This window comes from Lycorma delicatula, chromosome 12, assembly GCF_047948215.1.
Source record: "Lycorma delicatula isolate Av1 chromosome 12, ASM4794821v1, whole genome shotgun sequence".
Classification (NCBI taxonomy): Eukaryota; Metazoa; Arthropoda; class Insecta; order Hemiptera; family Fulgoridae; genus Lycorma; species Lycorma delicatula.
Window position 1 is genome coordinate 3566160 of NC_134466.1, and position 27869 is coordinate 3594028.

Consider the following 27869-nt stretch of genomic DNA (forward strand, 5'->3'; position numbering starts at 1 on the left):
CACACACACACTTATGTCCTTTTTTATTCAATTTAAATCTTTAATTAAGCGTTAAATCTATCATAATTTATAATTTATGAAACATAACATGTAAAGTTTGTGTCACATTCACATTTTTATTGTGAATTTATTGATAATATTCATTTCATTTTTATTTTTATTTGTTTAAAAATATTGTTTAATGAACTATATAAAATATTTTTCACGGTACAAATAATTTTTATTTATTTATTTACTTTTCCTTGTGAAATAGTAATGTATGTTCACGTCATATTTGATAAACTTCATAAAAAAAAATTATTTATTTAAAATATAAAATGTTACATGAAGATAATAAATTTAAAATATATATATATATATATATATATATATATATATATATATATAAAATTATTTATTATAAAAAGAAAATGCTCAAAAATGTTCCTTTATAGGCAACAGAAAGATTCATATCTACCTCAATAAGAATAATGTAATTTTTTTTTCCATTTAAAGTTTAAATGTCTTCCAATCAATTAACTGAATAATTCTTTAAACTGGCTCTTTAAATTTTAAATAGCTATTTAATGTTTTTTTTTTCATATCCTTGTAAATATTAAATCACCTTCATTTATAATTACAGTTTTGTTATATACGAATAGCTCAAGATTTTTAAACATTTAAAATGATTATACGTATTAAAATAAATTTTAATCTTTTACTTAACCTTTCTATTCTGAAACGTTCGGATTACAATTCTAATCTTGTTCGTCCATATTCCTTCTACATTTTTGTCTATTTAATTTTCACCAATTTGTTTCATGTCTTTCTTTATCTCTTTTTTCGTATTGACCGTATTTCAAATTTATTGTCTGCGGGTGTAATAAAATTTGATATCATCTGTTAAATATACTGTTCTTCATCGTCTAAAATTATCGTGTCGTTCGAAAGCCTTATACAATTATCTACCGTCCTTCTGTAATGATTCTTTCATTTTATTCTAGAGAAATTTTTATTGAAGATATAATAAAAAATGTTCTAAAAACAAAACGAAAGAATAGATTTTTCCCTTTGTACCTTTTTCCCCGGTCATAAATCGGTCCAGAAGTTTTTTAATCTATAGTGGACACACCTACGAACATTTCCTTTTATATATATACTACCACACCCGGCAATGCATCGCTATTGATATATATATATATATATAGAGAGAGAGAGAGAGACAGAGAGAGAGAGAGAGAGAAAGAGAGAGAGTGAGAGTTTAAATGAACACAATTGAAAATTTGATAAAAAAACTTAACTTCACAAATTTTACCTTTCAATAATTCTCCTTCCCCTTTTCCCTTTCCAAACTTCTCCCTTTCTCCATTCTCCTTTCCCCTCAACGCTCTCCCAGTTTCCTTTTTACCCTTTCCGTTTTCCCCTTTTCTCTTTCCACCTTTTCCAGATAGAGATTTCCAATATACATATATATATATATATCTATCTATATATATATATATAGAGAGAGAGAGAGAGAGAGAGCGAGTGGAAGAGAGAGAGTTTAAGTGACAATTGAAAATTAAAAAAAAAAATTAAAAAACTGACTTCACAAATTTTATCTTTCACTTATTCTCCTTCCCCTTTTCCCTTTCTCCCTTCTCCCTCGCCCCTCTCCAAGTTTCCTTTTTACCCTTTCCGGTTTTCCCCTTTTCTCTTTCCACCTTTTCCAAATAGAGATTTCCAATATACATATATATATATATATATATATATATATATATATATATAGAGAGAGAGAGAGAGAGAGAGAGAGAGAGAGCGCGCGAGTGGGAGAGAGAGAGTTTGTGACACAACTGAAAATTTGATAAAAAAATTAGAAAACTGAACTTCATAAATTTTACCTTTCACTTATTCTCCTTCCCCTTTTCCCTTTCTCCCTTCTCCCTCGCCCCTCTCCAAGTTTCCTTTTTACCCTTTCCGGTTTTCCCCTTTTCTCTTTCCACCTTTTCCAAATAGAGATTTCCAATATACATATATATATATATATATATATATAGAGAGAGAGAGAGAGAGAGAGCGCGCGAGTGGGAGAGAGAGAGTTTGTGACACAACTGAAAATTTGATAAAAAAATTAGAAAACTGAACTTCATAAATTTTACCTTTCACTTATTCTCCTTCCCCTTTTCCCTTTCACCCTTCTCCCTCGCCCCTCTCCAAGTTTCCTTTTTACCCTTTCCCGTTTTCCCCTTTTCTCTTTCCACCTTTTCCCCGTTTTCCATTTTCCCCTTTGCCCGCGTGTAAATCGGTCCATTAGTTTTTTGGTCTTTAGCGGACACACATACGAACATGTCTTTTATATATATATATATATATATATAGAAAAAAGTCTGTATATTTGTTTGTTTGTTTCTGAAATATTTCGACACAGGCCCCACCTAGCGGGTATAGTTTTTGCAAAAATATTTCTTTTCACGTAACTAATATTCATATTCTGAATATGAACCAAATCGGTCCGTAAATATAATTTTTCGAAATATCTCGACGCCAGCGTTACCTAGCGGATCCATTTTTGCAAAAAATATTTATTTTCACCTAACTAATATATATTCTGAATACGAGTCAAATCGGACCATAAATACAATTTTTCGAAATATCTTGAACCCAGCGCTATCTAGCAGGTCCATTTTTGGCAGATTATTTCTTTCCATGTAACACATATTCTGAATATGAGCCAGATCGGAGTATTATTACAATTTTTCCAAATATCTCGACCCTAGCGCGACCTAGCGGGTGCAAACTAACTAAGCAACCTTCGCCGCGGGCGTGCGCACAACTCACCAAAGTTTCATCGTAATCCGATGTGTGTTATAGGAATGCTTAAGTGATAAACAAATAAACATTCATTTTTATATGTGTGTAAGATTATTCCCTGCAGTGAACAGATAAAAATCTCATCTGCATGGCTGAATATCGTGTACTCGTACGTTTTAATGGGCTTGATATGCTGAAATATTAAAAATTATTGAACTCGATGAAGGAGACATCGGGAAACAATTCATTCTTGTTTTTCTCTTATTATACCGGGTATAGTATGCTTATCACTCTTGTTTTTCTCTTATTACACCTGATGTAGTACGCATATTGTCCTTGAACATAATATGATATTTTTAAGAATGATTTACATTTCATATGAGGTTATCTACAACCGGTTTAATTTGGTGTAGGTTAACATTTAATTACTTTTTTCTTGTAATTGTTAATAATCAAATTAATTTTAAATTTAATAAATTTTGAATTAAATACAAGTAATATATTTGCACTTACTTAATTTTTAATCAGTTACTAATTTATTTTTTATATTATAATTCATTCTTAAAAGTACATATCGATGTGAATAACAAAAACTTATGTTTTCTTTTCGCACAAATAACATATAACTTATCCAAATTAATTAATATAATTAGCTGTTTTATGAGTAATTATTATTCATAATGTGTACATTGCAATCTGTTTAACTAGTAAACAATAAGCAACCTACATTGCAATCTGTTTAACTAGTAAACAATAAGCAACCTCCTTCGTTGCCAAATGAGATGAGGATGATATGTACAACATCTAAATGAGGTTTAGTTTTGTATAGACTTAGGCCAACCATTCCTGAGATGTATAGTTAACTTAACCCCAATCGCCAAACTACAACAATATCCACTGTATAGTATTCAAATCCGTACAAAAGCACCTAACTTTTATTTGGATTTGCATCTCAAAATATTCAACTTAATCACCCGTTAAACAACTGATTTGTGGTGAGTTAATCACTAGATTAGCCCGGTGGACACAACTGTTAAATGAAAATTTTTTACAGTTGTATTATTTCTTTCATAAAAGTTTAGGCTGTTTATTAATGAAGTTTAAAAATTAAAGAATATTGCAATCGAATTTCAAAATAGAGATACAGATGTTTGGTATTGTTTATTGTTTGAAGTATAATTCTCCGGTTTAAAAAAATTAATTCCAATAATTCATAAAGATTATTAATTGATTTTTTTTAATATCAAATTATTTGATCAAATTATTCAACCTTTTCTTTCTTTTTCCTATTTAGCCTCTGGTAATACCGTATAATACTTCAGAGGATGATATGTATGAGTGTAAATGAAGTGTAGTCTTGTGTATTCTCAGGTCAACCATTCCTGAGATGTGCGGTTAATTGAAACTCAACCACCAAAGAACACCGGTAACCACGATCTAGTATTCAAATCCGTGTAAAAATAACTGGCCTTTACTTGTACTTGAACGCTGGAACTCTCGACTTCCAAATCAGCTGATTTGGGAAGACGCATTCACCACTAGACCGACCTGGTGGGTTAAATTATTTTAACTTGGCATCTTAATTCATAAAAAAAGCTGACAATAGATTTGTAGGACCTTCCTGTCGCAGCTTTTTTCTGATGAATGGCTTACACATACAACTTAATTTAAGATATTTATCGTTTCATTTAAATATAATATTTTTCCACAATAGTTATATATTGGTGCTACACTAGCACTCCTTGTGGTGACATGAGGTATTATTGGCACAGTATACTTACCCGCTTAGGCACTAGTTTACAGCATTTTTGGGGTGGGAATACAATTTTTTTTTACAAATATCTTTTAATCGTTAACAAATGCGCCTAAGGAAAATATGACCTTAATTAGATGAAATCTTGAGATAGTAAGGATACTGACCTTGCTCTGTAGCCTCATTCCTTTGACCTTTTAAGTTGAAAATTTAATGGCATCTATGCCCTACATAAAGAAGTAATATGACCAAGTTTGATCAAAATTGGTCCTGTAGTTCTGAACATATAAGGTGTCAGATACCATGAACACCAACTCGTAGATACGAACAGTAACATCTGGAAAATTTCCATCTGGTTTTTATGGGTTCGTTAGGTATCAAAATATCAAGATCTGGTGACAACTGCAGCTGCCCAAATTCGACTGATTACACTATTTTCCCTTCTAAAGCTATGGCACTAGACAAGTAAGTAAAAAATTATAAAGTATGTCCTTTTGAGATCAGTTATTTTGATTTTCATGGTAAAGATACTGATTATAATTATTTGATCAGGACATTGCAAATCCACAAATATTTTAATTCCTACTGACAACAAAAAAGAAAAGTAGTTAAAGTAATGGTGTTATTTTTAGATATCGAAACGATGATGAAAGTTTTTTTAAAATTTTATTAATATAAATTGTGTAAAATATTTTTCATCACACTTTTCTTGATAATTATCAGGTATCTATAGTTATTTGATCAAACTGTAGATCACAGACTACGTTCTACCTTTCCATCTACATTCTTTTTTTTACAGATCTTCTTTTATATTATTTTTTATCCTTTTGGCTTTCTTTATATTATTTATTAACTTATACTGCAACAGTTTAATGCCCTGTATCAGGAATTGATGGATAATTATATATTTTGTAATATTTAAATTATACCATGTCTTATTGGAACCTAGAACCTCCACATGAAAGATAGAAACAGTAGTACATTGCTTCAAAATTTATGATTAAATTAAATAATACTTTGCTACTGTTCTCCTGGAAGTATTTTATAAGTGCTCAAACCAGCTTATTTTAACTTATTCAATTTTCTCTTCTAACGCTGTGTATCCAAGATTGTCTCTTTCCATAGAACTTTTAGTGAATTTTTTTCAATCTGTCTGTATTTCATTGTATTTTCTTCTATCCGTTTCTCATGTCTCAGAATTACATATTAAAATAGTAATACAGTAAATAAAATTGAATAATATTTATTTGTACATTACTGGCATTTCCTTATCTAATATTTAACTCTTCCATAAAAATTTTCTAGCCATCTACATTGTAATACTAATTTCTTAACTGATCTTCCCGTTGTCAAATTTTTTTACTTTAAATCATACTTTTTTTAATAATTTCCATCGCTTATCATTTTATGAGACATATATACAAACTTATATAGACCTAGAAAAGGCATTCGATAATGTAGATTGGAATAAAATGTTCAGCATTTAAAAAAAATTTGGGTTCAAATTCAGAGATAGAAGAACAATTGCTAACATATATGGCAACCAAACAGCAACAGTAATAATTGAAAAACATAAGGAAGAAGCCATAATAAGAAAGGGATTTGACAAGGATGTTCCCTATCCCCGTTACTTTTTAATCTTTACATAGAACTAGCAGTTAATGATGTTAAAGAACAATCTAGATCCAGAGTAATAGTACAAGGTGAACAGATAAAGATGCTACGATTTGCTGATGATATAGTAATTCTAGCTGAGAGTAAAAACGATTTAGAAGAAACAATGAACGGCACGGATGAAGTCCTACACAAGAACTACCGCATGAAAATAAACAAGAACAAAGCAAAAGTAATGAAATGTAATAGAAATAATGAAGATGGACCATGAATGTGAAAATATGAAGAGAAAAGATTATGTAGGTAGAAGAATTTTGTTATTTAGGAAGTAGTATTACTAAAGATGGACGAAGTAAGAGCGATATAAAATGTCGAATAGCACAGACAAAACGAGCTTTCAGTCAGAAATATAATTTGCTTACATCAAAAATTAATTTAAACGTCAGGAAAAGATTTTTGAGAGTATACGTTTGGAGTGTCGCTTTATATGGAAGTGAAACTTGGACGATCGGAGTATCTGAGAAGAAAAGGTTAGAAGCTTTTGAAATGCGGTGCTATAGGAGGATGTTAAAAATCAGACGGGACAAAAATTGTGAAAGCGACAAATGAAGAAGTGTTGTGGCAAATAGATGAAGAAAGAAGCATTTGGAAAAATATAGTTAAAAGAAGAGACAGCCTTATAGGCCACATATTAAGGCATCCTGGAATAGTCGCTTTAATATTAGAAGGACAGGTAGAAGGAAAAAATTGTGTAGGCAGGCAACATTTGGAATATGTAAAACAAATTGTTAGTGATGTAAGACGTAGAGGGTATACCGAAATTAAACGACCATCACTAGATAGGGAATCTTGGAGAGCTGCATCAAACCAGTCAAATGACTGAAGACAAAAAAAAAATACAAACTTTCTCTTTTGTTTCAATTACTTTTTGTTACTGTTATTCTTCAAAGTTTAGTAGGCTGAATTGATGTGTGTGGAAAGAATGAAATGCTGGACTGGTTTAGTAAACTATTCCTTTCATCGTAGTAGTAGTAGTAGTAGTACCAACCCTACTTCATGCATCCTGGATAGAATTGTTGCACTTCTATATATTTATGCATTCTAAACTTTGAGTGTAATAAATACCACATTATCGCTTTTCTCTAAGATTATTTCCATTCCTGATTTTCCTACTTATTTCCGTCCACATGATATCATATTAAATTTTAGTTTTACTTTCCAAATAACAATGTCACAAGAGTATAACCGTAGTCTTTCTATATAGGTTTTTATTCTCCTCTTCACTTCAAAGAAATAAAGAGTTATAAATAATAAAAATGAGAGTGTACTAGGTTGTCTAAATTCATTATACCACAACAAAACTTTCAGTTCATCTCCCTCCATTTTGGTACTTATTGAAATAATTTTTTTTTTTGTCTTGTCTGTGACTTTTAAGGATATTTCTTGTTTTAGGTAATTAAGAGGCTTTATCCAATAATATTTCAGTCATAGTGATTATTACGTAGGCAGGAAAAGAAGTCCCTGTGTAAATAATCCCTCTACCCCGTACCAAGGATCCACTGGTACCCTCAGTATGGAAAACCAAGTAGGTGTCAGCAGACCTCTACCCAAAAAATCAATAATTGGAAGGATTGTTCAAAAGGGATAAAAGAAATAGATTTGAGAAAGGTTGATTTGACCGTCATTAGGTAGCTAACTTGTTCAGAATCCTCTTTTCTTCCTTGTGGTGTCTATTTTTTCCTTCTGGGGATGCGAACAGTTTTTTCAAATTAAAGCATTTGATTTATATTAAGCTTTTTTAAATTTGATTAATTTTGTTACAGTTGTTCAAATCTTTTCAAAATCTACCTCTACTAATTTATATATATATATTTAATGATTATTAATTATCTGTAATGTTTAGTTACATAATTTTAATTTATTATTGTAAAAAACAGTGAAAATGCCATAAAATATAGTCAAAGTATTTTGTATATTTTAAAAAAAATCAGTAAATAATATTAATTACGTATGTATCGAATAATTTACGAGGCATGTTCTGAAAGTAGTTTTCTTCTTCTTCTTCTTCTTCTCTTTCGCCCCTCATAATAAGTCTTCTTCAAGGCATCTTGTCCTTATAGGGTTGAGTTGCGATTCCATTAACAAGATTTTGTCTTTTTTTATGAATGGAGCATTAAATCAATCATACAACCTTCCTCTCTAGTTGTCAAGGTTTAGCCAAATATTCTTCGTTTTTAGATTCCACAGTTTTGCCTTTTCATCCTCTTCTATCCTGTTATATAACAACAACAACAACCCACATGCCATCTTGCATCCAGAGGTCAAGCCAGTGATTCATGGAAGTATGATTTATTGACAGAGATGATCAACTGCTTACATAGAGGGCTCTGTCACATTCAACAGAAAATACAATAAGTTTTAACCAGTATTTAACGGTGAGGCTTATTTGACATCAAGTTCTGTGCTAGTGTCTTTTACCGGCCTTTGATACCCTCGGAAAGTAAGTACTGAGTACTTTTTCCAAATATGGACACTTGAGTGTTTCGATTATCTCTGCTTTCATGCAGACGACCTGATACCAGGATAGAACAAGAAGTTTACAGTTGTTTTTTGTATATTTAAGTGTTCAAGACAGTTGAAGGACTTTCAGATTATGAAATGGGTCTCTTATCTGTTTTTTTAACGTAAGAAATGTAAAACTAGTAAAGTTTCAGACAAGTTTATGATGGAAATGCAACAAGTGATGAATGGTGATATCCAAACCAAAAGAACCATGTTGCTCCTGCTCAAACACAAGAATTCATCATATAATTTCGATGGAAATAAATGGATTATCTCCTTAGAACGCAGTCTTCATATAAGTTGTTTTTAACTGGTCTTAGATTTGAAGTGATTCCTTGCTGGTATGATATTTCTTGTAATAATAGTATTATTTAAAAATAATCTCTCTTTATCATTAAAAAGGCTTAATTGTACTTAAATTCCGATCATGTCTTGTATATAAGTTTGAAAATTTTACCTTTGTTGGCAGCCATTTAAGTTTTTTAATCATTAATATCTCTGCAAATACTTCTTCTATTAAGCGCTCTCTCCTTAGTGAAGATTGGCGGTCCATGTAGCCAGCTCCAAACATGATGTTGCAGCATGGAAAGCTTCCTTTGGCATGCAGTTGTACCATCTTTGAATATCCTTCAGCCGTGAATTCTTGTCTCCCAACAGATCTTTTACCTTGAATTATGAGTTGTAACAACTGGTACCTCTCGCCTCTCATAGTGTAAAAAACTATAATATAATGATAAAAATCACATATTGTAAATAGTTCATTGAACTGTATTGAATCTTTTATTGTGAACTAAGTGTATATTGAAATCCATTGAGAAATAGCTGAATAAACTGGATCATATATATAAATATATATATATATATATATTATTATTATTATTATTATGCTTTTACGGCCAACATGGGACCACTTAAGTCAATTTTAGTTGGATCTTTTCTGAGAAAAGCGTGCTATTTTACTCTTTCGAGCTGCCCAGTATTTCTTCATCCGTTCAGATCTTGCTTTCTTTTCTTCATCCGTAAACACCCTCTTCGTTGTATTTTGTCGTTTGTCTGTCTTTTGTTTAAATCTAATGCTTTTATCTTTTAGCTTTGTAATTTTTCCAGTTTTATTCTGTAGGTCAGTCAGGGAAATTCCCAATTCTTTCATATCTTCTCTAATTTCTTTGATCCATCCTACTTCTAGCTTTTGGAACCAGAGCTTTTCAATGATATTTCTTGACGGTCTTGTTTGCGGTGTCCTTATGAGATGACCGAAGAAAGAGATTCTTTTTTTCCGCATAGTATCAGTAACAGGCTCTATTTCTCGATACACCACCTCATTTGGCACAATCCACCATCGGCCTTCTTTTTGGTGTTTTTTATTGATACACGTTTTGGCAATTCTCCTCTCTATTTTCAGAATTTTTTCAATTCGGTTTTACTGAGTGATTTTGAAAAGGATCTCGCTTCCGTAGGTGACTTCTGGCTGTACTACAGTTTTATAATGTTTAAGTTTTGTTTTAGCAGAAAGGCATTTTTTGTTATATGTTGACCGAGTTAATTTTTGGGATTTAATCATTTTATTTGTACTGTTTTGCCATGTCACTTTTTCATTTAAATTATAAGTTATTATTTCCCCTAGATATTTAAATTGTTTATTATTTTAATTTTCTGATTGTTTACCGTAATGTGCTCTATTACCAGAGGATCTATGGCCATCAGTTCAGTTTTTTCGAAAGAGATATGAAGCCCTATCTTTTGTGCTAGGTTTTGAAGGCTCATGATTTGTGTTTTGGCTTCTTGAATATTATTTGCTAAAAGAGCGAGGTCATCTGCAAATCCTAGGCAATTTAGTGCGATGGAGTTTTTCTTAGTACCCATTTTTATATTTTTGGGATTTATTTCATACCATTTTCTCATGACAAATTCAAGGGCGCAGTTAAAAAGGAGTGGTGAGAGGCCGTCTCCTTGCCTCAATCCAGTTTTTATGTAGAAGGGTTGAGAGAGTTCACCTCTGAATTTCACTCTGGACTGGGTATCGGTTAAAGTTAATTTTATCATGTTTACGAGTTTAGGGTGAAGGCCCAGGTTTCTCAGAATATTCAGCATGGATGGTCTGTGTATACAATCATAGGCCCTTTTAAAGTCGACGAAGGTGATTATTAGTTGTTTTTTCGTCTTTTGTATGAGTCCATCATAAGTTTTAGGGATATTATTTGCTCCGGGCAACCTCTCCATGGCCTAAATCCCCCTTGGTATTCCCCAAGTTCCAGTTCAAGTTGGTCTTTATATATATATATATATATATACATATTGTTGTTTACCCAAAAGTGTGTTTGCTGCCCATTTGGGCTATTGCAAAACACCGAAAGACGAAGGTTGTGTTTGACTATTGCTTCTGTTTGTCTGGTGGTATCATTCCGCATCTGAAATCCTCTACCCATTTCAGAAGTTTAAGGGCAGATTTTCAATCTTCTGGATTCAAACGACTGAAACAAACTCAAACAATTGAAAGGATTTTCAATCTTTCCTGAAACATCTGTCATTCTGCAAAATATATTGGAGAACATCCACAAAGCCCCAGTAGCGTCTCCTAGTACTATGTTCCTTTCTACTGCCCATTCCCTCATCTTAGGCGGCATCACCGGCTTTGTTATCTTGACCGTCAGGTCATGGCTTCTGCTTCCAAAGGACATGGCAATTGGATCTTTCCTTGCATCAACTAGTAGTGGTGGCCTTGGCCTTCCCTGTCTGCAGTTCTCAATTCCTTTCAATTCGATGCGCCTTTCCTGGATGGATGGAGTGCTGTCGCGAGGGGTTCGGCTGTTGTCCTTGGGGGATTTCGTTCTGGACGGCCATCGGGAATCACTGTCAGGTATTACTTCAGAGGATGATATATATGAGTGTAGTCTTGTGCAGTCTCAGTTCGACCATTTCTGAGATGTGTTGTTAATTGAACTTGCAACATTTGTGTATGACTTTTTCATTTTTTTCTAATTTGACAACTTTTCTAAATTAATTGTTGCACTTAAATGTTTCTGTTTAAAAATGTATTACAATATTTATTTAAAAAAAATATATTTTAATCGTAAAACAGTAAAGAAAGGAACAAATTATTAACAATTTATTTTTAATCTACACATTTCACTTGCATAATATATACTGCAGTGAAGTAACAAATATAAATATTACTACACAAAATTAATCTAAGGTTATTATAGCCTAATACGTAAGGTACGTGTATTGTTTACGTATGAACAAGACCGACTAGAAAAAATAAAATCAATTTTTCAGAAGAAAGTTGGATTTTACTTTCTATAAATCTGAAAATTTATACATTCGCTATTTTAAACATGACGGAAACAATATTTTGTTTGTTATGAACCCTAGCAGCTCCCACTTATAACACATTGTAGAGGGGGAGACCCCAATCGTACTAAAAATAAAGACTTGTATCTCGAGACAGGACGGTGAGGAGCCACGAACTCGCCATCGCGTATTTCAAATTCAACTTCTAATAACGAAATTACGACTTGAACGTGAATTAAATTGACGGCTTTTTGTTTATAATTTTAACATTTAAATAATTATTAATTATTAATAATTTTTAGTTATACTTATTTATGAACAAATTATTTACAATTATTTTTGAATAAAAAATAAATATTTGATTAATTACAAATGTATTATTTCGATTATTTTTATCTTACTTTTTTATTATTTTATTAACCCTTTTACCCACTTGAATGAAGTAGATAATATGTAGATAATACATTTATAATTAATCATATATTTATTTTTTATTCAAAAATAATTTGTTCATAAATAAGTATAACTAAAAATTATGAATAATTAATAATTATTTAAATGTTAAAATTATAAACAAAAAGCCGTCAATTTAATTCACGTTGAAGTCGTAATTTCTTTATTAGAAGTTGAATTTGAAATACGCGCGTGGCGAGTTCGTGGCTCCTCACCGTCCTGTCTCGAGACACAAGTCTAAAAATAAAGCCATGAAACGCTTGTGATAAACTAGAAATGAACAATCAGCTGTTTCATCGTGGTTATGTTTGAACCGCCAACCGTAGAAAAATGTGTCGTTTAATGAGATAGTCGTCATTCGGTAGAAGTTGGCTGTGTGTGTTGGACGTGTGTGTTACTGCTGTTTAATTAATTTTTTAAATAGTTAGTATGGCTGCGGCATCAAAAACAACTAGTAAAAGTAATTCAGGACCTGGAGCTATCGGAAAATATTATTTATTAGCTTATAATACTGTACAAGTGTTCGGGTATGTTGAATTTAAATTACTTCATTCTCTGATATTAAATAACATTTTTGAGGAATGCTTAATTTAAAATATACCAATTGTACGTTGGAAACATTATTAGGTTAGTGTTAAAAAAATATTTTGACGTCATTCAGATAATAGTTATGTTTGAATTTAAAAAAAAAATTATTTTCTCCACCTTGTAACTCTATTTAAGGTAAACTAGTAAAACATTGATCAGAATAATATCACAAAATACATAATAAATTATTTAAAACAAACTGTAGATAAATATTTTGGCACATATTAATATACATTTAGAATGGGATACCGAAAATTCTGAGTTTTTCAAAATTTTTTTTAACCAGTATTATTTAAATCGACAGAGATGACAATGTTTTTGTAAAATAGTTTTATATTAAATAAATGAATGGAAAGTTTTTTTTTAAATAGTGTAGAGTAGTCTATCCTATGTATTCTGCAGTTACATGAGAATAGTTCTGTTATGTAGTTTCTAAAAGTTACCATTTATTTTTTTAATTAGTTTTCAAAAACTATTTTGTACAAAGATTGTAAATTTATAAGCACAAACATAATTAAGTATTTTTTTTATTTTTTAAATATTAATTTACAAGTATCGTACTTATGGACAGTCGATTCTTTACCTCAAAAACTTGTGGCTTTTTTTTAAAGACTTCAAAAAATGTTTTAAAATTCAGATTATGAGTAAGCATAATAATATTTAATAATGATAACAGATTTGCCATTTTATTAATGCAAAGAAAATTTGGAATATAATAAAATGCCCAAAAATTTTATTGTCAGCAGAACACTGTTATTATCATTAATGGGAATCCTAACCGCATCTATAAAATAAATACAATGGAACAGTTTTATCCATATGTAAAGTTTTATTGGTTTCAATGCATCCAGTGAATAATTGTTTGAGCTGCTATCGTAAAATGCTCAATTCCTTTTAAATAATTATCTTCAGGTTTTGGTACATTTGTGTGCAAAAATTTGAAAAGATTTTTAAATAGCTCATTAATAAACGATAAAAAAGCAAAGAACCAAGAAAACTTCCCTAGAGAACATTCTGCGTTTTATATCTTAAAGTGAGGTTCTGTGTTTTATATGTATATTCTCATCAAAAGATGAATTTTTAACTCCTTTTTTACAGTTGGTCAGGTTTGATTTTAACCAGTTGTAAGCAGATCCTCTGATACCGTAGCTACATGTTTTTCTACCAGGAAAAAGTCTGGAGCAAATCAGATTTTTTTACTGTGATAGCAAAAAGTTGAAGTATTAGGATAAATAGGATTTATTTTATATTAGTGTAGGTCTTTTGTGAATTGTAATGATGGTAAATTTTTGTACACTTTAATTATGCACAAGGTTATCTCTTTAACCTTAGTCACATTAATTTCATTGTTTTTTATGCGACTTGAATTCCAATGTATTATTGTTTAAGTGTTTTAATGGAATTTAAAAAAATTAAATTTCAAGGAAGTTTTATTTTATTTTAATATTATAAAAAAAAATTATCTGGTAAAAAATATAATATTTTCACTTAAATTTTTTAAAAATTAAACAAAGATTTATGTTATGAAACATTTTGTCATTTTTCTTTCTTAAAACACGAAGCTTGTTAACATTATCCGATGCTCTTAATCTATCCACCTTCAATGTACATGTTTTCGGCTCCCTCAAAAAGTCAAAAATGTATTCTAGAAACAAAAAATTGGCTATTTGTACCCGTTAAGTATGAATCATATAGGCTAATCTTTAAAGAAATTTAAAATGTTTATTTATATGATTTAAAAAAAAAATAATACCCACCTAAAATATAACATCAAACTACACAGCAGAACAGCATTTTTATGTATGCAGCACGACAAAAAGGGCATTATTGTACTTGCATTATTATTTAAAAAAATTACTGAACCATTTGAAATATAATTTAAAAAATTTTCTCTTACAGAAATAATGTTACTTGGTAATAAATTTTTAATTAATATAATTAAAAATTAAAAAAAAGAATTACAAACTTAATTTTCTACAGCTCATTCAACATATACATAAATAATGGGTGTTCAAAAAGTGATGCAACCTTATGGGAAAATGAATAAGTACAATTATTGTTGAAAGTGTCCTCCATTATGTGATTCACATAATTGAATACGATGTTACATGGTCTTAAACAGATGTTGTAATGTTGGATGAGGAATTGCTGTGACACATTGTTCAGTTTTACCCTGCAATTCGGTAATGGTGTGACAATTTGTTTTGTAAGCAGCATCCTTAAGGTATCTCCACAAGAAAAAGTCAAGTGGGAATAAATCAAAGGATGAAGTGGGCCACATCCCCTTCAAAATCACTTGCCCGTGAAAACACTGATGCAAGAAAGCATCAGAAAGCATTGTTAACTGTTTGAGCCACAGCATTATCCTGCTGAAACCAGATGTACTGTAGCTTGGTCTGTAGGTATTGTGTTTATAAATTCCTCCATTCATCAGTAACGCTCAGTGTTCACTGTGCTGTGAAAGAATGTCATGAAAATTCGGCTATGTGAAATTGCACACCAAATACCCTTTCTTTATCCGTGCAGCTGATGTGGATTTTCCGTACAACAAATGTGTGAATTCTGTACAATCCATAACCGTGAAGGTGGAATCATGCTATATCAGACCAAAACCAGTCATCAAGTTCTTCCTCGTCTGGTGTTACAGATGACATGAACCACTAACAGAAAACTACACATTTTCAATTGTCTGCAGGTAACTACTCATGAGCAACATGAATTCTGTACGGATGCATCTTTAAACATTTGCGTAATGCTGTGTGGTCATTACTGACAGAGACCAGATGCTAGATAGGCACCACACAGACTTCTTGGAACTTACAGCTTGCATGTCGATTTTCACTTCTGTCTGCATCTGCCACATTCCCTGTCTCTTGTAACTAGTAGTACAAACCGCTTAATTGAGGACTTGTTTGTTGCATTCACACCATACTTTTCTGTGAAGGCATTCTGGGTCTGGACATATCTAATGTATTGGGAGACAATGAATATTCTTTGCTGAATTGTATAACCCATTTTTCCTCAATTAAACTTGCAACAAAATAAGAAAAGATTCTTCCATAAGATTGTACCACTTTTTGAACATTCTTTTTACGCTCAAATTATTTTCATATGCGTCTTCCAAACATGAGTTATTTTGTTATTATTTTTTATATTTTGTATTTTAAATAATATACTGTGTATTTTGTGATTCTGCTCTTGTTATAATTTTACTATTTTTTCCCTTGGATCTATCCAGTTAAATGCTGTGTAGTTCCATTTTTATCCATGTACCTGTTTCTTGCATAATTTGTACAATATTATGTACCAATTAGAATAAAAATATGTCTTTTAGGTAAATTTCATAAGAAAGCTACCTATTGTAACGGATGCCATGATTCAACTTCTGGAAAATTTCAACATCTCTTCGCATTTCACATCCCCAGACCCCAAAACCACCATCAGCTCAAAAGTTTATATATATTTCACTTTCATGTGGATACAATAACTGCCGTAATTTTGCACCAGTGACTTTCAAATTGTTCCTTAAAAATAACTTGCCCCAAAATCTCGATCCAGTTCATTAACGGCCAAAATTGGACCGGGGGGGGGGGGTGGAAATTGTGATATTTTGATTTTTGAAAAAACAAAATATCACTTTTTTATTAAGTAAAATATCAAATTCGTTTAAAGTTCCTACTATTCTTTGGATTAAGGACCTAAAACTTATCTAAGTCAAGTTTTTTGATATCACCAACCATTGGCCCTGGGGGTGGAAAAGATGGGGTTTTGAAAACAAAAAAGCTCATACTCCCCTATAGGCACAGTATTGAATCAGTTTAAAGTGGTTGTTAGTCCTCTAAACATTACCTAAAACTTTTGTGTTGAACAATCTTTGATATGACCAATAGTTACGGCAAGGTATGACCAAAATGTTGTTGGAATTGTAAGAAGAAATGGGGACTTGTCGTATGCTAAACATGTGAAACTTTTTTTCACATGCAACCGTCGTATTGAGTAAATTCAAAGGTTTTCTTAACTTTAAGATGGAAATCTTTTTTATCCCCTACTTAGCACTGGTGAGATCTACCTACACCTTCCGGCATGCCGAAAGGAATTTTTTTTATCCACGCAGTAGCAACCCATTCCTAACATGATCTCAATATAGTGTATTATTTTCTACCGATCGGAATAAAAAATTCATTTATTTATTTTGTTGGCAGTTTACGACAAAATATTTTAATTTTTAAAGGGTTGAGTTAATTTACAGAAACTACAAGAACTAAACTAATAGTTAAAAGCAGAATTTACTAATTTATTTGGTAGAAACGGTCATACATAGCTATTAAAAAGGAAAATACTTGCATCATTTTTTAAACTTTGTTTATCTCCATGGCACAGTGGTAGCATCTCTACCTTTTATCTAGCGATTCCAGGTTTTAGTTATGATTAGTCATGGCATTTTTTTTTTCTTTTACATGACTGCTCAAAAAGGAGTGTAATGTTTTTTAAATCCGTTCTTTTAAGAATCATTCTCCTCTGTACTTTATACAAATTCATTTATTTTACTAGACCGACCGAAGTACAGAATAAATAAAGTAGGATTACTTATCTTTTTCCACTTTATATGCTGGAGCACTTTGGCGATTTACTCGCATCCTCAGCTGCACTGCATTATACATTCGTATATTCATCTCGCATTACCAACCTCATAAAATATAATAACATATCATGCATTTATTTATTTTATTTAAAAATTAAATATAATCTTTTTATTTTAAGAATTTAAAATTTATTCAGTTAAATTAAAAATGAAAATAAAATTTAAAAATATGAAAAATTAACATTACAAATTAAATTCTTAAAATATTTACATATGTAAAAATATGATGTCAAGGCATAAAATCAAGTTAAAGTCAAATAAAAATAATTATATCTGAAGCAATTATGCATATTGTCCATTTAACTGAATCATTAAAATGGATTAAAAAATGAATTAATTTATTTATTTATACGAATATGTAAATGCAGCAATATATAAATTGATATTACTTTAATCAAGGACTTCAAGTACAGGTTGTATTCCAAACATTATATTTTGCAACTTTTGTCAAAGACTGCTGCCAGTGTTTTAAAGTCAGTTCTTTCTGTTGAAGATTACAAAAGACCTACTCTTTTATGAACAATAAATAAACCATTTGATCGATACATAATAGTATGTAATATACATCACGTTAAGAATAGATATGCTACCTCGTGGGTAAAAAAAGGAATTACACCAGCATTTGCTTAGATGGATAAATGTATTAAAAAACTTGTTCAGAGCAGTATCACAAAATTTATATTTAATTATTTAAATTAAACAATAAATGCGATTATATATTAATTAATTAAAATATAAACACTACATGAAGATTTTTTTTTTTTGTCTTCAGTCATTTGACTGGTTTGATGCAGCTCTCCAAGATTCCGTATCTATTGCTAGTCGTTTCATTTCGGTATACCCTCTACATCCTACATCCCTAACAATTTGTTTTACATATTCCAAACGTGGCCTGCCTACACATTTTTTCCCTTCTACCTGTCCTTCCAATATTAAAGCGACTATTCCAGGATACCTTAGTATGTGGCCTATAAGTCGGACTCTTCTTTTAACTATATTTTTCCAAATGCTTCTTTCTTCATCTATTTGCCGCAATACCTCTTCATTTGTCACTTTATCCACCCATCTGATTTTCAACATTCTCCTATAGCACTGCATTTCAAAAGCTTCTAACCTTTTCTTCTCAGGTACTCCGATTGTCCAAGTTTCACTTCCATATAAAGCGACACTCCAAACATACACTTTCAAAATCTTTTCCTGACATTTAAAGTAATTTTTGATGTAAACAAAATATATTTCTGACTGAAGGCTCGTTTCGCCTATGCTATTCGGCATTTTATATCGCTCCTGCTTCGTCCGTCTTTAGTAATTCTACTTCCCAAATAACAAAATTCTTCTACCTCCATAATCTTTTCTCCTCCTATTTTCACTTTCAGCGGTCCATCTTTGTTATTTCTACTACATTTCATTACTTTTGTTTTGTTCTTGTTTATTTTCACACGATAGTTCTTGCGTAGGACTTCATCTATGCTGTTCATTGTTTCTTCTAAATCCTTTATATTCTCGGCTAGAATTACTATATCATCAGCAAATCATAGCATCTTTATCTTTTCACCTTGTACTGTTACTCCGAATCTAAATTTTTCTTTAACATCATTAACTGCTAGTTCCATGTAAAGATTAAAAAGTAACGGAGACAGGGAACACCCGTGTCGGACTCCCTTTCTTATTACGGCTTCTTTCTTATGTTCTTCAATTGTTACTGTTGCTGTTTGGTTCCTGTACATGTTAGCAATCGTTCTTCTATCTCTGTATTTGAACCCTAATTTTTTTAAAATGCTGAATATTTTATTCCAGTCTACGTTATCGAATGTCTTTTTTAGGTCTATAAACGCCAAGTATGTCAGTTTGTTTTTCTTTAATCTTCTTCTACTGTTAATCTGAGGCCTAAAATTGCTTCCCTTGTCCCTATACTTTTCCTGAAACCAAATCGGTCTCCTCATAACACTTCCTCCACTCTCCTTTCAATTCTGTTCTGTTCAATTGTTCTGTATTCTTCACATTTATCTGCCCTGCTTTCTTTGGTATCATTACTATAACACTTTTTTTGAAGTCTGACGGAAATTCCTCTTTTTCATAAATATTACACACCAGTTTGTATAATCTATCAATCGCTTCTTCACCTGCAGTGCGCAGTAATTCTACAGGTATTCTGTCTATTCCAGCAGCCTTTCTGCCATTTAAATCTTTTAATGCTCTCTTAAATTCAGATCTCAGTATTGTTTCTCCCATTTCATCCTCCTCAACTTCCTCTTCTTCCTCTATAACACCATTTTCTAATTCATTTCCTCCGTATAACTGTTCAATATATTCCACCCATCTATCGACTTTACCTTTCGTATTATATATTGGTGTACCATTTTTGTTTAACACATTATTAGATTTTAATTTACGTACCCCAAAATTTTCCTTAACTTTCCTGTATGCTCCGTCTATTTTACCAATGTTCATTTCTCTTTCCACTTCTGAACACTTTTCTTTAATCCACTCTTCTTTTGCCAGTTTTCACTTCCTGTTTATAGCATTTCTTAATCGCCGATAGTTCCTTTTACTTTCTTCATCACTAGCATTCTTATATTTTCTACGTTCATCCATCAGCTGCAATATATCATCTGAAACCCATGGTTTTCTACCGGTTCTCTTTATTCCACGTAAGTTTGCTTCTGCTGATTTAAGAATTTCATTTTTAACATTCTCCCATTCTTCTTCTACATTTTCTACCTTATCTTTTTTACTCAGACTTCTTGCGATGTCCTAAAAAATCTTCTTTACCTCCTCTCCCTCAAGCTCTCTAAATTCCACCGATTCATCTGACACCTTTTCTTCAGGTTTTTAAACCCCAATCTACATTTCATTATCACCAAATTACGGTCGCTATCAATGTCTGCTCCAGGGTAAGTTTTGCAGTCGACGAGTTGATTTCTAAATCTTTGCTTAACCATGATATAATCTATCTGATACCTTCCAGTATCGCCTGGCTTTTTCCAAGTGTATATTCTTCTATTATGATTTTTAAATTGGGTGTTGGCAATTACTAAATTATACTTCGTGAAAAACTCTATAAGTCGGTCCCCTCTTTCATTCCTTTTGCCCAGCCCGTATTCACCCACTATATTTCCTTCCTTGCCTTTTCCAATGCTTGCATTCCATCTCCAACTATTATTAAATTTTCATCTCCTTTTACGTGTTTAATTGCTTCATCAATCTCTTCGTATCCACACTCTACCTCATCATCATCCTGGGCGCTTGTAGGCATATAGACGTTAACAATCGTTGTCGGTTTAGGTTTTGATTTTATCCTTATTACAATGACTCTATCGCTATGCGTCTTGAAATACTACACTCTCCTCCCTATCTTCTTGTTCATCCTGAAGATATCATGAAGATATTAAATATAAAAAATAACTACTGATAATTCAGAAGATTTTAATGAAAATTATTTATGTACATGTTGAATCGGATGCAAAAAATTGAGGTGTCTTATTTTAAAAAATTGTTTAAATGGTTCATTCGGTAATTTCTTTTTTATCTTTCGCTTTATGTTGTTAAGCGTTGGATCCACATAGCCATTTCTTGAAACCTTTTTCATCCGTTTCCCTTTTTGAAAACTTTTCCCCCTCTCTTCAAATTCCTGCTATTTCTTTTAAGCGTACCACTCTCGGGTGCTGTTTCTCATCTTCAATCTCTCCCAGTAAAATTCCACGTTCCAAAAGTCAATATTTCTTTGTTCGTTCCAGTGGAATTCCATTTATTCTCTCTGGATACTTCTTTTTTTTTGTTTTCTCTAAATAATTTAAATTCATACCGTGTTACTAGCCCTGCAATAGACAATCCAGATGAAGGGGCTGCCTCTTAAGGTGTACTGGCCATCCTAATTGCGGGTTATCTTTTATAATCTAAGTTGCTACTGTCTGGGATGTTTTTGTTATGTTGAAGGCCATCAGGTTACGGGGATGCATGTCTGGAACTAAGTCCCAAATCCTCCTTTAACACACTTATCTGCTTGCCGAATCGGTTTCCCATTAGGGTATCGTTACCCGACCTTACCCCGGATTGCTCGGTTTAACAGGTGTATCGCACATAGAGTAAATGTTAGGACTGAATTTACAGAGGCTAAGGGAAGGATCTTGTACACGTTCTTATTTTGTATGATGCAGATGACAGGTATTGTTATGCTTCATCGCTTGTAATTGCCGGAGACAAAACCCTCCCTAGTTCTATTCTTAGGGCTCTCATTTGGTAATTTATTAAAGTATAATTGGACCCTTTGTCATAAGGAGGAGTATTGTGTTTAGGTAAATAAAAACCGGTAGGTTGTCTGTGAAAGAGTAACCGACTATTCTTTTTATTGAAGATTCAAAATTCATAAATATAAACATTTTTAATTTACTTAACGTCTGTCTACACGATTCACGCTTACCGGCAGCAAACAGCTGATGTTTATATTTTGAAAAGTTTACTTTGCGAGGTAGTCCAAAGAGATGACATACAATTCAGGCAGGAATATACACGGTGTGGCTATTAAATAACGAGACTAATGGTGTAAAATATTTTATTTTAAATTTATACATATTTAGTTATTATCTCCCTCGATATACATCTCTCCTCTATCCCTACAATGCTTCATGCAAAGTTGCCGTTGTGCGAAACGGTGCTGGAAGTCTTCTTCTGTGAGGTCTTTCATGATGCGTATCGCTTTTTCTTTCACAGCTTCAGCGGTCTGAAATCTTGTTCCTTTTAATGCAGATTTGATCTTATGGAACAGTGCAGGTGAGGAAGCGATTGATAGATTATACAAACTGGTGTGTAATATTTATGAAAATGGGGAATTCCCATCAGACTTCAAAAAAAGTGTTATAGTTATGATACCAAAGAAAGCAGGGGCAGATAAATGTGAAGAATACAGAACAATTAGTTTAACTAGTCATGCATCAAAAATCTTAACTAGAATTTTATACAGAAGAATTGAGAGGAGAGTGGAAGAAGTGTTAGGAGAAGACCGATTTGGTTTCAGGAAAAGTATAGGGACAAGGGAAGCAATTTTAGGCCTCAGATTAATAGTAGAAGGAAGATTAAAGAAAGACATACCAACATACTTGGCGTTTATAGACCTAGAAAAGGCTTTCGATAACGTAGACTGGAATAAACTGTTCAGCATTTTAAAAAAATTAGGGTTCAAATACAGAGATAGAAGAACAATTGCTAACATGTACAGGAACCAAACAGCAACAATAACAATTGAAGAACATAAGAAAGAAGCCCTAATAAGAAAGGGAGTCCGACAAGGATGTTCCCTATCTCCGTTACTTTTTAATCTTTACATGGAACTAGCAGTTAATGATGTTAAAGAACGATTTAGATTCGGAGTAACAGTGCAAGGTGAAAAGATAAAGATGCTACGATTTGCTGATGATATAGTAATTCTAGCCGAGAGTAAAAAGGATTTAGAAGAAACAATGAACGGCATAGATGAAGTCCTACGCAAGAACTATCGCATGAAAATAAACAAGAACAAAACAAAAGTAATGGAATGTAGTAGAAATAACAAAGATAGACCGCTGAATGTGAAAATAGGAGGAGAAAAGATTATGGAGGTAGAAGAATTTTGTTATTTGGGAAGTAAAATTACTAAAGATGGACGAAGCAGGAGCGATATAAAATGCCGAATAGCACAAGCTAAACGAGCCTTAAGTAAGAAATATAATTTGTTTACATCAAAAATTATTTTAAATGTCAGGAAAAGATTTTTGAAAGTGTATGTTTGGAGTGTCGCTTTATATGGAAGTGAAACTTGGACAATCGGAGTATCTGAGAAGAAAAGATGAAATGTGGTGCTATAGGAGAATGTTAAAAATCAGATGGGTGGATAAAGTGACAAATGAAAAGGTATTGTGGCAAATAGATGAAGAAAGAAGCATTTGGAAAAATATAGTTAAAAGAAGAGACAGACTTATAGGCCACATCCTGGAATAGTCGCTTTAATATTGGAAGGACAGGTAGAAGGGAAAAATTGTGTAGGCAGGCCACGTTTGGAGTATGTAAAACAAATTGTTGGGGATGTAGGATGTAGAGGGTATACTGAAATGAAACGACTAGATTGAAGACAAAAAAAAAAGGAACAGATAAAAGTCACATGGTGCCAGGTCAGGTGAACGAGCCGGATGTTCTATCACTGGGATGTTATACTTTTTTTTTTTCTTTTAACATACAGGGGCAACCAGGAATCGCCATTAGGCATCTCGTTAGTCGGCCCCGCATGTAATGGCGGATGATTACCCCCACCCATCCTGTCTTCGTCCACTGTGGAACTCACCCATCGGGGTCTCCTACATATCTCCGAGATAACCGAACCTCCCATTCGGGAAAGCCCAGATACCCCTCGATGTAGGAGCTGCCCTTCCTGGCCCTATCCTGATGTTCCGGACATATATTCCATATGGCCTTCACATACGCCCTCCCGCTCATACCTTGAGGGTCTCCCTTGACATCATCATTTATTTCTTTAATGTCTTCTTAGTCGTCTTGAAAATGCTTAAACCGCTCAAAAACCAAAGCACATGATAAAACTTTCATTGCCGTGCACTTTTTTTTAATAAAACATAAGTTTCAGTAGGGGTTTTTCCAAGTTTCGTATGAAATTTTATGACAATTCTCATTTTTTTCAGCAAAACAAAAAAAAACAGATGTTATCCAAACGAAAGCCACGGCCAGACTAATATGTTTACAGAAACAGGAGTGGCAACAGTTGAAAGAGAAGATTTCACGCTACACAGCTGTCGGTCGTATGAATTTGGCGCACATACAGTTCTTCTGTAGAATGGAATGGAATGGAATGCAAAGTTGGCAGGAGTCTATTACTCCCTACTTTATCGCAGAACCTGGACAGAGTCCCTTGCTGCTGGATCATTCTAATCCGGCTTGTTTTTTTTTAAAAGGTTATTTTTTAATCTCGGATCTAATTTTTCAAGTTTTGTCTATTATTATTTTAGTGAATTTAAGACGGATTTAATTGCATTCCAATCCGTTGTTAAACCAGCGTTATCGAACCCATTTCATGGGCCGACCGCGGAAGGCTAGGCTTATAAAGCCTGTCCTCCCGACGTAATTCCCCTTCAGACCGTCCACTGAAGTCCTTTCGGTGCTAACTCTTTAATAGGCTAGCAGGAATACGCCACAACGGGACACTACCTTTAAGGAGGGAGCAATGCGTCCCCTTTTCCGGAGGAGTCGCAATTGCTGGGTTATTTTATCTTATTGTAAGTTTTGAAAAGGAGAGGATGTTTAGAAGCTCTTCATCCGCTTCTGGTATGGCTGCCCTTCAGGACGCATCTCTGCTGGGCTCTGTTCCGGACTCCAGTCCGTGATGTTGAGACGACTCTTCTGTAGAAGCATTAGTCTCGTTATTTAATAGCCGCACTTCATGTGTGAGCCTAGTAAATATTAAATAGATGACAAACTTAGCATTTTTAAACGTTATTTTTTTGTTCGAGGAATGTTATTTTTATTAAAAGTGTAAACTTTTATTTTCCTAATTTCTATGTTTTATTTCTTTAATTAATTTTTGTATTAGATCCGTATACCCTTTTTCTGTTTAGCATCTGGCCCCGTTGTAAGGTATTACTTTTAGAGGATGTTATGTATGAATGTAAATTAACTGTAGTCTTGTACTGTCTCAGGTCAACCGTTTCTGAGATGTGCGGTTAATTGAAACCTAACCACCAAAGAACACCGGTATCCTTGATCTAGTATTCTAGTATATAAAAGCGGTTACTAAAATCGGCAGTTGTCGTTACTAGGATTTCAATCTTAGAAATCTTGACTTTGAAATCAACTAATTTGCAATGTAAAAGTAAAGGGAATATCAGGTTTAATGAATAATGTAATTTTTCAAAGGTTTGATTATGATGAGCGATTTGTAAAAGTAAATATGCGACTTCATGATTAATTTTAATATTATTAAAGTTACAAAGTTGAACAAAGAAATTTTAGTTTATCGTTGTACAAATATACTACAATTATGCGATCTGTAAATTATTTTATACATTAATTAATGAATGTATTATATATTTGTTCCAGGTGGTCGTACTTGTTATATCAAGTTATATCACATTATTTATCCGGTAAAGGCACAGATACAATATGGGAAGTAGTGAAACCAACAGTTGTCGTATTTCAGAACGCTGCAGTTTTTGAAGTAAGTTAAAAATAAGTAAAAATAATTTTTTACTTATATATGTGTATATTTTTTTTTTGTCTTCAGTCATTTGACTGGTTTGATGCAGCTCTCCAAGATTCCCTATCTAGTGCTAGTCGTTTCATTTCAGTATACCCTCTACATCCACAATTTTTCCCTTCTACCTGTCCTTCCAAAATTAAAGCGACTATTCCAGGATGCCTTAGTATGTGGCCTATAAGTCTGTCTCTTCTTTTAACTATATTTTTCCAAACGCTTCTTTCTTCATCTATTTGCCGCAATACCTCCTCATTTGTCACTTTATCCACCCATCTGATTTTTAACATTCTCCTATAGCACCGCATTTCAAAAGCTTCTAATCTTTTCTTCTCAGATACTCCGATCGTCCAAGTTTCACTTCCATATAAAGCGACACTCCAAACATACACTTTCAAAAATCTTTTCCTGACATTTAAATTAATTTTTGATGTAAACAACTTATATTTCTTACTGAAGGCTCGTTTAGCTTGTGCTATTCGGCATTTTATATCGCTCCTGCTTCGTCCATCTTTAATAATTCTACTTCCCAAATAACAAAATTCTTCTACCTCCATAATCTTTTCTCCTCCTATTTTCACATTCAGTGGTCCATCTTTGTTATTTCTACTACATTTCATTACTTTTGTTTTGTTCTTGTTTATTTTCACGCGATAGTTCTTGCGTAGGACTTCATCTATGCCGTTCATTGTTTCTTCTAAATCCTTTTTACTCTGGGCTAGAATTACTATCTCATCAGCAAATCGTAGCATCTTTATCTTTTCACCTTGTACTGTTATTCCGAATCTAAATTGTTCTTTAACATCATTAACTGCTAGTTCCATGTAAAGATTAAAAAATAACGGAGATAGGAAACATCCTTGTCAGACTCCCTTTCTTATTACAGCTTCTTTCTTATGTTCTTCAATTATTACTGTTGCTGTTTGGTTCCTGTACATGTTAGCAATTGTTCTTCTATCTCTGTATTTGAACCCTAATTTTTTAAAAATGCTGAACATTTTATTCCAGTCTACGTTATCGAATGCCTTTTCTAGGTCTATAAACGCCAAGTATGTCGGTTTGTTTTTCTTTAATCTTCCTTCTACTATTAATCTGAGGCCTAAAACTGCTTCCCTTGTCCCTATACTTTTCCTGAAACCAAATCGGTCTTCTACTAACACTTCCTCCACTCTCGTCTCAATTCTTCTGTATAGAATTCTAGTTAAGATTTTTGATGCATGACTAGTTAAACTAATTGTTCTGTATTCTTCACATTTATCTGCCCCTGCTTTCTTTGGTATCATTACTATAACACTTTTTTTGAAGTCTGACGGAAATTCCCCTTTTTCATAAATATTACACACCAGTTTGTATAATCTATCAATCGCCTCCTCCCCTGCACTGCGCAGTAATTCTACAGGTATTCCGTCTATTCCAGGAGCCTTTCTGCCATTTATATAGCCTTTCTGACATATGTGTTGTAGTAATGTAAAAAGCCGGTAAAGTATTGCATGAAATTCCCAGCCGTGCCGGTCAAGTCATAATATCTTGCACAACCTTTTCTTTTACAAAATTTTGAAGCGCGTTTGCATTTCTATCGCCAAAAGTTTTATTTTCAACATAGATATTTAAATATAAGTAACTTAACTAAACGCCTTTTGTTTTGCCACCTATAGAAAACCGATTCGTTCTTTCACCTTGCAAACTTAAATTTAAGTCATTGAAGCAAACGAGAATATTTGAAGTGTTGCGATCCACAGCTCATCTGTTAATCGATCACGCAGTTCAAAATTGGTACGTATCAGGAACATCTGCACCTCTTAGTAAGCCATTTTACTTTTGCGTGTGAGTAATTGAATGCGGTCGCTGCCTGTTTTAGAAATCGGCTTTGAAAATGAAAAAGAATGTAAAACCTGAAATTTAATAAAATTCACAGCCTCCTGTAGAATATATTTAAATTTTCTTTCAAGCACCCGGTTTACCGT

General features: G+C 32.6%; 1 protein-coding gene across 2 annotated transcripts in view; it reads left to right on the plus strand.

Annotated features, from left to right (window-relative positions):
* Positions 1-2816: 2816 nt before the first annotated feature.
* The window catches only part of Hacd1 (3-hydroxyacyl-CoA dehydratase 1), a 68501-nt gene continuing 43448 nt past the window's right edge, over positions 2817-27869 (plus strand). Inside the window, exons 1-2 of one of the 2 annotated variants that reach the window (XM_075379592.1) lie at positions 2817-3045; positions 25752-25869. In XM_075379592.1, coding sequence (XP_075235707.1) covers positions 2993-3045; positions 25752-25869 — 171 coding nt within the window. In that variant the 5' untranslated portion in view covers positions 2817-2992. Of the gene's footprint in view, positions 3046-12690; positions 12973-25751; positions 25870-27869 lie in introns of those variants that run through there. The other variant, XM_075379591.1, reaches the window with a different exon arrangement.